The sequence below is a fragment of the Plecotus auritus genome (genome assembly GCF_963455305.1).
Source record: "Plecotus auritus genome assembly, chromosome: 1".
NCBI lineage: Eukaryota > Metazoa > Chordata > Mammalia > Chiroptera > Vespertilionidae > Plecotus > Plecotus auritus.
This window is the reverse complement of record NC_137770.1, coordinates 197,828,185-197,841,095: the sequence shown is the minus strand read 5'-3', so window position 1 is coordinate 197,841,095 and position 12,911 is coordinate 197,828,185. Positions and strand designations below refer to the sequence as shown.

Sequence of the window (12,911 nt, the reverse complement as noted above, 5' to 3'; positions counted from 1 at the left end):
TTATATATACATCATCTTGTTTAATCTTCACAAGAACCTTCTGAGATAGCTACCAGTTTAATCTCCATTTTACAAGTGAGGACATTGAAGCCCTGAGAAATTATGACCGTGCCCAAATGAAGTCAAAGAACATGTGAGCGCTGGCACTGTGACCCTGCCTGCTCTCTCAAGGGTTACACAGTGCCCCCACCTCCACAAGCACACAACCTTCCATTCTCCATCAGCCACCTTTACTGGTACAGAGAGCCCCACAGAGGGCAGTGCTGAGGGGGGGGCAAGTAGAAGCGGTGAGCATCACAGAGCCCCTCTCCCCCAAGGCGGAACTGAACGGGTCTTTGTAAAAAGGATGAGTCTAGAGACATCGATTTATACCACACTTTGAAGAGTTAGGGTGAGTGCTCGTGTTCTAAGAATCAAGGAAGGTCTGACTGGGGCACACCCGTGATTTTGTTCAGCCTATGAGCCTCTGCCCCTGAAGCTCCCTGAGCCCCACGTTATGGCCCCATAACCTGTCCCAGCACCCAGCCCCAGGGGGCAAAAGGACTGAGCAGTCTGTGTTTCATTCTTTTGATTTTCCCTGATATTATTGAATATCTTCTTGCATGTTTGATTTCCTTAAAGTACTGCTATGGAAAAGATTTAGAGTAGTTTTATTTTCTTTTTAATTTCCAGTGAAAACTGAATTGACAGATTGGAACTCCACAGTTAGTGCTTCCAGACTAAATGAACACAGAGCATTTCATCTAAAGTTGGATGTGCATTTTAGAAACCTCCAAGTGATCTCACTAAATTACAAGAATGCCATGTTTTGTTGGGAGGGGGAGAAAGAAAGAGTTATGTAGTACTTACAAGCTCTTTGATATCAGAGGTTTTCCTAATACAAGGCCTGAACACTCAGTCACCTTGCCCATCCCTTCTTTTTCAGATTTGGCAGAAAGGAATTGAGGTGAAGTTGACTTAGTAGGGTCATGTATTTGGCAAACATTACAGAGCACCTACAGTATGCAAGACAATGCACTGGGTATCAGGAGGGGCCCAAAGATGGGTGTGCCAGTTAGCTCACCATGAATGGTTGTGGTAGGTAACAGCGAGGGGCTTCTAGTCACTTCATTCTGTTCTCTGACCACTTGCTGCAGACAGATCAGTGAAATGTATAAGTACATCCTTAGCATTTCCTAGCATTGTTATTGGGAACCTATGTTCTCAGTCAGTTTAGACGTGAAATGGTCATGTAGCTGTTGCAGGAGGAATTTCAAAGGATGGCAGGTGCCATCTTCTGGTGGGAATGAGCATTGCTCTTTTGTGCGAGAGGCTGCAAATATCTATTGTGAGGTTTAGTTATCAAATGCATGAGAAGCCCACTTGTAATGTAATGAATATATCTGGGCAGCGGTGGCGGGGGGGGGCACATCAAAAAAACCCTTTTCCTGTTTTTTTAATTATCTGGATTAGATGTAATTATATTGCTTAGAGGAACAGTCCCATCAAGCAGGAAACTAGTAAAAAAGACTTGGGGGGGGGTGTTTTTATTCCACAGTAAAATGATGGTCTACATGTTACGTAAGTGTCATAGGATTGAACAGCTGAAATACCTCTCAGAGAGCCTACCCTACTTCCATAGTCATTTATTCAGTGGGAAGTCTGCGAGGCAGCTGAATTATGGTAAAACAGAGAACACTAGGTATTAGGTTTCTCAGCTCCTCATTTGTTCCCCAGCCTTGAAAACCCCTGCTGTGGAATCAGTGAGTAGATTTCACACCTTATATTCATTGACCAGCAAGCTCCAGATTTCTGGGGCTTATACAAGATGTCAGGCTTAGGGAGAAGGAAAATTGACAGATTTCAAATAACCATTATAGTATGCATCAAAAAGATAATGGTAATCCTAGAAGAGTAGGAAATAACCTAAACTCTGAGATACGTGCAATAGCCTTAAAATACTTTCACATTGTAAGGCTCCCCACTGTCTTTCTGTGACATGGGGAGTCAGCGTCCTTCTTACATTCATCACAAAAGGAGAACCATGCAGAGAGGTAAAGGCCTTGCCCAGAGTCATCTGGCAAGTCCGAAGGCCTGATTCCCACTCCCCCTTCCCAGTACCGCCTTTGGTGGTTTTCATCCCGTTTGCCTGGATTCAGGAGCTCTGCACGTGGTTTTCACTCTCTAGTAAGTACTTACTAGTTAGGTCATCCTAATTTCTAGGAAGTAATTGAAAAGGATTTTTTACACATTTCTGAATGGAGAGACCTAGTGAAATGAAGCTTCTGGTATGTGCTGTGTATGGCTCTACTTTTTGTTCTTTATGACCCAGGAGTGAAGACAAAGAAGCAGTGGGCATGTTGGTCAACTGCCCTGCCTACTACAGCGTGTCGGCTCCCAAGGCTGAGCTTCTGAACAAAATCAAACATATGCCAGAAGAGATGAATGAGGAAGAGGAGCAGGTGGATGTCAATGAAAAGAAGGTAAAGAATTGGGACCTGTGTTTCGTTTTTCCCAGAAAGCTAGTCAGGGGCCTAGCAGGGTGACTCAGTAACGCCCCTTATGGCAAGAGGGAAAGGGGCCTATCACATCACCAATCGCGCCCAAACCATCATTGGACCCCAGACATGCATGGCACTTTGAGCAATTTCCTCACAGCTCACCTGTCATTTTCACTTTTATAAATGACAAAAGTGAAGGTTGGCGGCAATTAGTTATTTCCTAAAGGTCTCATAGCTGGGACTAGACCCCAGGTCCCCTGCCTCCTAGTCCAGCACAGAGACCACAACACTGTTCTCAAGGCCTGTGTAATTTTCATTCGTGATTCATGCGCAAAAGGAAAACTAGAAAATCTAGAAATTTTAAGGAACGGGAGACTGGATCATGAAAAGGCACTTTGGAAAAGGTAATGTTAATCTTTAAATACCCCAGCTCTCTTTGCCATACCCCAGTGAATAATAACTTGAAAGCACAGTATTGGAATTTAGCTGGTAGCATTTGATATTCTTACAGAAATTTTCATTGCTAAGCATTTTTAACATGACCATGCTGCTGCTGTCTTCCCCAAAGCCATGGAGATCTAAGCTTGCCTGTGCCTGCAGGGGAGAAGTTCCTGCCACTCCACTTTCCCTGCAGCCCAGAGGGGCTGCCTGACCCTGTGCTTACAGCCCTCAGCTCAGGCCTGCGTGCTGAAAAGGACTCTTTGTTAAGGCTTGCCTCTTGCTGAGACTGGAATGTAAATGGTTCAGTGGTACCAATTCTAGGAGAAACTTTCTCATGTGATTCCATTCATTTATTTTAGAATATGTGTCCTAAGCCCTCGTGTTTATGTATTGGAATGAGACCACAGGATACAGACCCTGGGAGCAGGAAGTTATGGGGCAGGAAGTCTTAGGGGTTTAGAAGCACCTCCTTCAGTGGTATTCTCCCTCCTGCTCCAGCTCAGGGGGCTCACAGCGCCAGGGCTGACTTGCTGATGCAGCCACTGTGGTAACACACTCTCTCCCAGCCCAGGGTTTTCCCTTTTAAACATCTGCTTCATAGTACACCTCACATCCCTACCTCAGTGCTACTGAGCACCCCCATTGAATGGGTCCTCTGAGCAGGGTAACCCACCTTGTTCTGCTCTGTCTAGGTTTATCCCAGAGAGGGAGCTATAGAAACCCTATTACAGGTATCAGGCTGCCATGACATCTTTAAATAACAGAACATTTTACTTATTTTTTTTTCATGTAGATATACCCTCCTTATAATAGCAGTGTGGCATATTACTCATTGCTTTGCCCTCCACATCTCAATTTGATTTTTAACCTCTTTGTCATCACTTTATTATCACCCTCTCATTCTGAGGATTATGTGGCACAAAGTATATTTGGACTGAGTATATGAAGGAAGAGAGGATTATTTCTCATGGGAAATAACATTACATGCCATTTATTGAGTACTTCCTATATTCTAGGTGTGAGCTTTTTTTTTTTTTTTTTTTTTTACATACTGCTATATTATCTTTATTTTCACAAAACTGTATTTTCACATTTTATACTGAAGTAATCAGAATGAGTCAGACAAGAGGATATGCGGGCATTCAAGACAAAGGAAATGGGATGGGAAAAGACCTAGAGATAAGGAAAAACATAAGGAGTGTGTGTCTTGAAGAAAGGAACTTCCGGTAGCTTGGTATTTTGGAATATAAAACAAAGTGACTAGCCCACCCGGTGAGGCTCAGTGGATGAGCATCATTCTATGAACCAGTGGGGTCATGGTTCAATTCTCAGTCAGGGCACATGTGCAGGTTTTGGGAAGCAGCTGATCAATGATTCACTCTCATCATTGATGTTTCTATCTCTCCCTCTCCCTTACTCTCTGAAATCAATAAAAACATATTTTAAAAAGTGACTAAATTAGAAATGAACAAATTTAGAAAATAAAGGAGGACCACAGACAGCATGAGACGAGGCTGGGAGGATCCCCAGGAGCCACCTCATGGCCACCAGGGGCTGTGTGTGAAATGCTGAAGGGTTCAATTTCTGCCTTCAGCAATGGAGAAACCTTTGAGAGTTGTTTGTTTTGATGAACTACAAGTTTATGAATGTGTAATAGAATTTTTGTTAGTGGTACTTACATTTGCATATCTGACTTGTAAAGAGAAAATATGTGAACTTGACATGATGTTGAAGGCATCTATTAATATGTTCAGCATAAAGTTGAAAGTGAAATTCTCCTGATGTACAAGCTTTTCTAACAATGATTGAAATTATCGTTTTAAATTAATTCCATTTTAATATATTTTCTATTTATATATCCAGCCTAGATGATGAATTATAATATTCCAAGAAAATATAAGTGTTACTTAAAATATGAAACACTTTCATTGTCTGAACTTCTGACATACATAAACACTAAAGACATACATAAAAACTAAAGACAGTTTGATACCAACTCCTTGGCTAAACTCTGCCATATCTATTGGCAAAAATCTGCTTGAGCAGAGCCCAGGATTCTCGATTCTGAAGGCAAAAGGCTTTGGCTTAGAGACTTAATGGAAAATTTCAAAAGGCAAAAAGAATCTGTTGTTCCCCGGAATTGGCTTTCCCCAAGAGATCAGTAGTGACCCAGATGGTTCTCAGCTGCCCAGTTCCATTCCTCTTCCTTCAGTCTTGAAGCCCCAAGCTTCCCTCAGTTCTGTCTTCCTTTCAGCCTGAAAAGCTTCCCCTAGCATTTCTTTAGAATGGGTCTGCTGGTGACACATTCTTTTCGTTTTTCTTCATCTAAGAATTCCGCTGTCGTTCCTGAAGGATATTTTCACAGGGATTCTGGGCTGCCGTTTCCTTTTCTTTCAGCATTTTAGAATTGTTGCTCCACTTTCTTCTTGCTTCCACGGTCTCTGATGAGAAATGCCGTCATTTAAATACTCGTTCCTCTCATAGGCAGTGTGTTGTTTTTCTCTGGCTACTTTAAAATTTTTCTTTATTTTTGATTTTCAGCAGTTTGATTATGATGTGGGTGGGCCTGATTTTCTTTGGTTTATCCTGTGTGCGTTTGCTGAGCTTCGTGATTATATAAATTTATGTCTTTCACCAAATGGAGGACATTTTCAGCCATTATGTCTTCACATATGTTTTGTGCGCTAATCTTCCTCTTCTCTTTTTGGGACTCCGGTGACATGACACAAATGTTAGACCTTTTGATATTGTCCCACAAGTCCCTGAAGCTCTGGGTTTTTTGTTGTTGTTGTTCAATCTGTTTTTTGTCACTTCTTCTGGTTGGATAATTTCTATTAGTCTGTCTTCAAATTCACTGACTGGCCTGTCTCCATTCTGCGAGTGATTTCCTTTTTAAATTTAAAATATAGTTTTCAATACTAAAACTTATATTTATATTAGTTTCTTGTGTCTGTTTCTTTGCTGAGAACTTCTACCTTCTTTTCATGTCATGGGTGCTTGCTTTTATCATGGAGCATAGTTATAAGAAGTATTTTAAAGGCTTTGGTACTAATCCCAACATTGGGGTTATTCCTGGTGTGAGTGCCTGTTGATTATCTCCCCCTGAATTGCTCACATTTCATTGGTTCTTTTTATATTGGGTGATTTTGTATTGTATTCTGAACATTTTGAGTGTTATGCCGTGGGACTCTGGGTTCTGTTAAAATCCCCTGGAAAATGTTGACTACAAGTTGTATCCCACCTCTGGGTGGTGGTTCAGAGACGTTGCTGTGTCCCACACGTGAACCGTTCAGGGCTTAGCCTGGGACTCGGGCAGCTGTTTCTACCACGTTCCATTCTCAAAGTCTTTGCTGGGCTACTACTGTGGGTCTGTCCCACACACGTGCAGCTTGAGGGTGAGCCTAGGACTTACATCAGTTCTGCACAAAGAGGGGATCTTTTCCATCTCTCTACTGTTCAGTGTCCCCCCACCCCCACCCCACTCTCTGGCTCCCAGCAGCCCCTTTTCCTGGGCATCTGGCCAGAAAGACGCGTTCTCGTGGTTATATAGAAAGGTAAGTTCTAGCAACAAGTTATAGCACCCTGTGCGCTGTACCGTTTCGGCACTGCTGGGGCCGCCCGCAACAAGAGAGAGAGAAAAGGTGTAGTGAGCATTCCCCTCATGCTCTTTGGACCACGGGTCCTTTTCCCAGTTGCTCTGACAGAGAAGGGTTTTCCTCGGAGTTTAAATGCAGGAGCTTCCCCTGCACCGTGCAGCTCTGTTTACGTGGAGTCACCTGTGGTGGGGGCAGGGCGAGGAAGAAAAGAGAAGGGGGTTGGAAACAGGAAATCCCCCCACTCTTGAGCTCACAATGGCCCCTGTTTCTCATCCTCTGGTTTTAAAGGCAGGGCTTTTCCTAGAGTTTTTGCCGCCACACTGTCTGTGTAGTTCTGCCTGGGGGCTATCCTCAGGTCAGAGGGCGAACATAAACTCACCCTCATTATGGATCTACTTCTAGGCTGGCTGCCCTCTGGGTCACTGCCATAGCTCACTGTACAGAGCCCTCTTCCGCACCTAGGGACGCTGGCTGCAGGAAGCAGGGAGAGCGGCTTCCGTGGGTTTATGCCATCTTGGCCAGCATCGCGAGTGGCCACCTACTCCCCACTCCCCTCCAGGTTTATCAGCCGGGAGATCTGCATTGCAGCAGCTGTGTGAGGAGGAAGAGAGGGCCGTAGGGAGGGTGTCACAGCCGTCCAGGGAGTGACGGCACAGGTCTAAGGGCAACGCAGTAGAAGCAGTGAGAAACAGATGGACTGAAAAAATAAGTAAAATAAAACCAGTACCAGATTAGACGTGAAGCATGGGAGAGAGGCGAGGGCCGAGGATGACTCCCAGGTTCCTGGCCAAGGTTGAGTGTCATGACTGAAATAGGAAAAGCGGGGAAGTCATTTAGGGAGGGAGGAGATGAGCTTCGTTGAATTTAAAGAAATATTGTTTCTTGTGTATCAAAAATTCCCAATACCAAGAGACCATGCTAAGTAAATGGGACAGCTTCCTGGCACCAGCCTTCCCGAAAGGAAGTGGTGAAGAGCCGCTCTTGACAGAGGACATCTGTATGGCAGGCGGGTGCCCCAGGACCTTTCTGCTCTGATGGGTCACACCACGGGAGACGAGGTTTGATTCCATTTCTGTCACCAGGACATAAACGGCCCCTGACATCTCTGGGTGAAGTTCAGCTAAGAAAACAGCCCAGGGCTGCTGCCTGGATCCTCCTCAGTTTTTACTTGCAAGGGCCTGAATTCGCTGCCCCTGAATCCCGACCCCCCTTCTCCCCGCCCTCCTCCCCACACCACCCCCCCTCCGTGGCTAGGAGTCCTGAGTTACTCTGAGAGGAAGACAGTCAATCAGCAGAGGCCAACTGTGTCTATAATGACATATTGGCAACACTCAGCACAAGTTCTCGGAACAGAAGGTGAAGCTGGGGCGGGGCAGGGGAGACGTTGAGTATGCCCCTAGAGCAGGGGTGGGAGCCTTTTTTCTGCCAAGGGCCATTTGGATATTTTTAACACCATTTGCCATACAAAATTAGCAGTGTAAAAATTAGCCTGCTATATTTGATCAAACATTTAAGTAACTCACCCCTAATGCCTTGCCAGGGCCAGACCAAATGATTTCATGAGTCGTATCGTGGCCTGGATGCCCCCCAACCCTGCCCTAGAGGCATCTCCCTAAAATGAGTATCGTGTGCTCTTCAAAGTTCTGCCTAATGTTAATGGTAGCACACTCACACAAATGCCCAGCATGTGTACAATACTTTGTATTTTCCAGAGTGCTTGTACCAGCTTTATTTGATGGGAGCTTCATAATATTCCTATCAGCTGTTTTAATGCAGTGATTAAAAGCCGGAACGCTGAGCCAGAGGGCCTGGCTTTAAGCCTGGCGCTGGCACTTTCTAGCCACATGAGCTTGGGCAAGTTAAAGAAGTAAAACCTGGATAATAACAGTATCTATCCCATCAGGGGGTTGGGGGTAGCAATGGACTAGTAAAACACTTACACAGTGCCTGGCACAGAGAAGCAGTTCAGTACTGAAACATTATTTATTACTAGTTCTAGGCAGGTCTTATTATCCCCTTGCTGCGGTGAGATGAAAAGGCTCAGACCCAGAAGGTCAGTCGACGCCTGATGGTGACTTTTCTGTCACAGCCGGTCTCCTGACTCCTGGTCCGTGTTTTCCCTGGAGCAAGAAGGAGATGGGACAGGGCCCAGTAGGATTGCTGTGTGCAGATGGTGAGGAGGAAGGGAGGGCCTGCTAAACTATGTTTAGAGAAAGAACCCTTATAAATAGCACCTCACACAGGTCAAGGTAAGTTTATCCCAGATGAGAAGTGGATAAATGCCAGGGATTTTGCAAATCGGTAGCTCCCAAGAGACTAGTATGTTGTTTAAAAAAACACACCCAGAATACCTCTTCTCTCTCCAGTGAATTCTGCAGGAAGTTGGTAGGTTTTTTTGGAAGAGATCTATCTGCCTGGCAAAGAAATGGCTATTTAGTATAGCCAACTTTCCCTTGTTGCCTTCAGTTACTCAAATCCCTTTTAACTGCATTTTAAAATCCTAATGTCCATATTTTAAGGGGTTGGTAAAATTAAAAAATTCTAATACCATTCAAATATGCAACATTTGGGCCAGAAGTGACTGAATCGACTGCTTAGTATACTTGTATTAGCATATATGGCCGAGCTGTTGCTATATCATATTACGTCCCAGCAAACAGCTTTCAGAAATCACAGTGCCATAAAACGTGTAATGGCCCTCCCCAAAGAAGCCTCCATGGACCACTCCTAGGCCTTTTCATCTCATTTTGCTCTTCCTCATACCATGAAGCCTGGAGTACACATCAGCTCTGAGGGCGTAGGGCTCGGCCCAGCATTGATGCCTTTACAAACCAAAGCACTGAATGATACTACTGAGCCTGATTGCAGATGGCTGTTCAGCTGTGTCAGTTTCTTTGGCCCGTCCTTGCCCCTGAGCTCTGCTTACTTGGTGGCTGCCCCTTCAGCACGAGAATATTTCAAGGACGTTATAGCCCGACTTAGATTGAAAGAGCCTGGAAAAGGTGGGGAGCCACGTTCAGGAGAAACGCAGAGGAAGAGTTCTTGCTTGTCTTCACCACTCACCCCCACATGTGAGGACAGACTTATGCTTACTGGTTTCTGCTCATTTGCAAATTAAAAAATTAGCATACCGTCCCTTTAAATACCAGCGACAGAGCCATAATGAGAATTTTTTAATGATATGAATTAAATTATTAATAAAAGTGCTTTGAGTTTCTTCCAGAAATGACACAAAATAGTAGTTTCAAAGGAAGTCATATAAGGAAAAACACGAGGCTATCTTTTCTTTCCACTATTTAGTTTGTTAAAAGCCTTTTTTGAGACTATACTTCTCAAGATGAGGTTGAAATGGATTGCAAAACACTTGAATAAGCAGAAGGCCTTTCCTTTGGTTGGAGTGAGAGAACGTTGTTGCTCAGTTTACCTCTTGGGACTTGGGTTTAACCTGGTTGTCTCTTGGAAAGTATCATCCGGTGGCATTCAGAGTGACAAGCCTAGGAAATGCAAGCTAAGAGGTTAAAGAATCCTGGCCTGACTTCATGTCCATGTCAGGGTCTCAGTCATCTATCTGGAAAGCAGGAATGAGGACATTTGACTCAACCTAACCCTGACCGGTGTGACTATGGGGAGTGGTGGTAACAGGCAGTGCTTACTTCCCCACTACTTTCCATTCGTGTCCTTGCTGTTCTCATCACGGGCCTGACATCACAGAGCAGATCACAGCATCCTGCTGGGAGGTTTGCTGGAGGTACCTAGCAGGTTGTCTTGCAGGCAAATATCATAGCTGCCAACCAGAACTGTTTTTTGGAAAACAGTGAGTTTTCTAGGAGACTATAAGGAAAGTTAAGCAATTAACACTAAGCAATATGCTCTTCCACCTGCATTTTTCTGGGCTGAGACTCTTTAGTTGAATAATGTAACATCCATATCTATATATATAAAAGCCTAAGTGACCAACTGACTGGTAGCTGTGACACGCAATGACCACCAGGGGGCAGACGCTCAACGCAGGAGCTGCCAAGCTGCAGTGACTTGACAGCAGTGGTTCTCAGGTGACACACCCAGAACCAGAGAGGAGGGAGCCCAATTCTGGGATTCGTCACCCGAGAACCACCTTCTCGCAACCTGGGACCCCTCGGGGGATGTCAGAGAGCCGGTTTCAGCCCGATCCCCATAGGCCAGGCCGAGGGACCCCACTGGTGCACGAATCTGTGCACTGGGTCTCTAGTATACACATAGTTTTCCATTACTAAAATTGTCTTTTGCATTGGCTTTGTCTTACCGAAACAGCTTGAGGAATTCTGAGATTATAACCCATGATGAGAGGGTACAACAGATAGGAATGTTTTTTAATCCCTACCCGAGAATATGTTTATTGATTTTAGAGAGAGAGGAAAGGGGAGAAAGAGAGAAACATAGATCAGTTGCTTCCCATATGCTCCCCAACCGGGAATCAAACCCACAAGAAACTTTTTGGTGTACAGGATGATGCTCCAACCAATTGAGACACCTGATCAGGGCCAGATAATATTTAATTACCCTTCAGCCCCTGGGATTAGGCATGTTGAGAAGACAATAGGATGTCACCCAGAACTTGGACATTTCAAGAACATTATGAACCTGACTTAGGATTGAAGTATATCTCATGGTCCAACTCCAAGATGGGCAGATTGTGTAGAAATAAATATTCCCCTTTATCACTGTGATTATTGTATCCTCTGATGCTGAGGTTGAAGAAATAATACAAAAAGTCATCAGTACCCTTTAATTCTGCTGGTCAAAACTATTTCTATTTTTCCCTTCCTTTTTTTAAAATATGTTTTTATTGATTTCAGAGAGGAAGGGAGAAGGAGAGAGATAGAAACATCAATGATGAGAGACAATCATTGATCATTGACTCCTGCATGCCCCACACTGGGGATAGAGCCCACAACCTGGGCATGTGCCCTGACCAGGAATCGAACCATGACCTGCTGGTTCATAGGTTGACATTCAATCACTGAGCCATGCCAGTCAGGCTTTTCCCTTCTTTTAAAATGAAGATTTACTCAGACATAGAAATTGTGACCATTTTGTACCAAGTTTCCAACTGAAGCTACACCACACACACACACACACACACACACACACACTTGAGCTGGAACCTTTTTAATGATAAAGAAATAGGTTTTAATCCCAAAAGATTATGTCCTTTTTCCATCTGGCTACCTCAGACTAAGAGAAAAGTAAAAAAGTAAAAGAATCGAAAGTTATGGAGTTTAATTTCTCTTGCCTCAAAGAAATAGTAGACACTTCATATAAATGAAGTCAAGCTTGAAACCACTAAGACCTTTACTTTACCCCTTCAATTAAATATATTGGCTATTTGTGTAACTCTGTTTTATATGTGTAGCAATTAAGGTGGCAAATTACATAGCTCTAGTAAATGGAGACAGTGGGGGATGCAATGGAAAGCACAAGGAACTGAATTCTGGTAATTAGCCTTATAATAAAAGGCTAATATGCAAATAGACCAAATAGTGGAACAGCTGAACAACCGCATAACCAGTCTCTATAACGTGCACTGACCACCAGGGGGCACGCACAGAACATGGCGGGCATCGGCCGCAGTGGGATGGTGGAGCAGGTGCACGGGGGCACCAAACCAAGGCGGGGCACTGGTCGTTGTCATTGGGGCGAGCCTCTGGTGGTTCCTGAAAATTCTTTGCTCCCACGTGCCACAGTCCCACCTGGCGCTTGCACCTGCTGCCGGCACCAGAGCTGCCACTCACACCTGCTCCCGGCGCCAGCCCCAATAACTCGGCACCGTCAGCGGGTGCGAGTGGCGGCTGCCAGCCCTGATTACCCCTCAGGGCTTCTCTACCTCCCCCTGCTCCTGAGGGGCAAACGGTGCTGGCAGCCGCCTCTCACACCTGCTGCGGCAATGGCCCTGCTCGCACCCACTGCTGGAGGAGCCGCTGCGAGCGGCAGCTGGCTGCCCCGATTGCCCCTGAGGGCTTCTCCACCTCCCCCTGCTCCTGAGGGGTGATCAGGGCAACAGCCACTGCTCGCACCTGCTGCCGGCACCGGAGCTGCCACTCACACCTGCTGCTGGCGGCTGGTGCCAACCCCGATAACTTGGCACTATCAGCAGGTGCGAGTAGCGGCTGCCAGCCCTGATTGCCCCTCAGGGCTTCTCCACCTCCCCCTGCTCCTGAGGGGCAATCGGGACTGGCAGCCGCCTCTCGCACCTGCTGCCGGCACCAGCCCCAATCGCTCTGTACCATCAGCGGGTGCGAGTGGGGCTGGCACTGTCAGCACGAGAGTGGCAGTGGTGGGAGCAAGGCTTCTAGCAGACGGGGGACTAGGGCCGCAGCGGGAGGGGCCAGGCGAGGGTGTGGGGGATGGGCCAAGA

At 45.5% G+C, this 12,911-nt stretch overlaps 1 protein-coding gene across 1 annotated transcript in view; it reads left to right on the top strand.

Annotated features, from left to right (window-relative positions):
• Window positions 1–12,911, top strand: part of SHROOM3 (shroom family member 3) — a gene marked incomplete at its 5' end in the record, with an annotated part of 299,535 nt that overhangs the window by 278,901 nt on the left and 7,723 nt on the right. Inside the window, one exon of the mRNA XM_080675496.1 lies at window positions 2,312–2,462. Coding sequence (XP_080531622.1) covers window positions 2,312–2,462 — 151 coding nt within the window. The remainder of the gene's footprint in view (window positions 1–2,311; window positions 2,463–12,911) is intronic.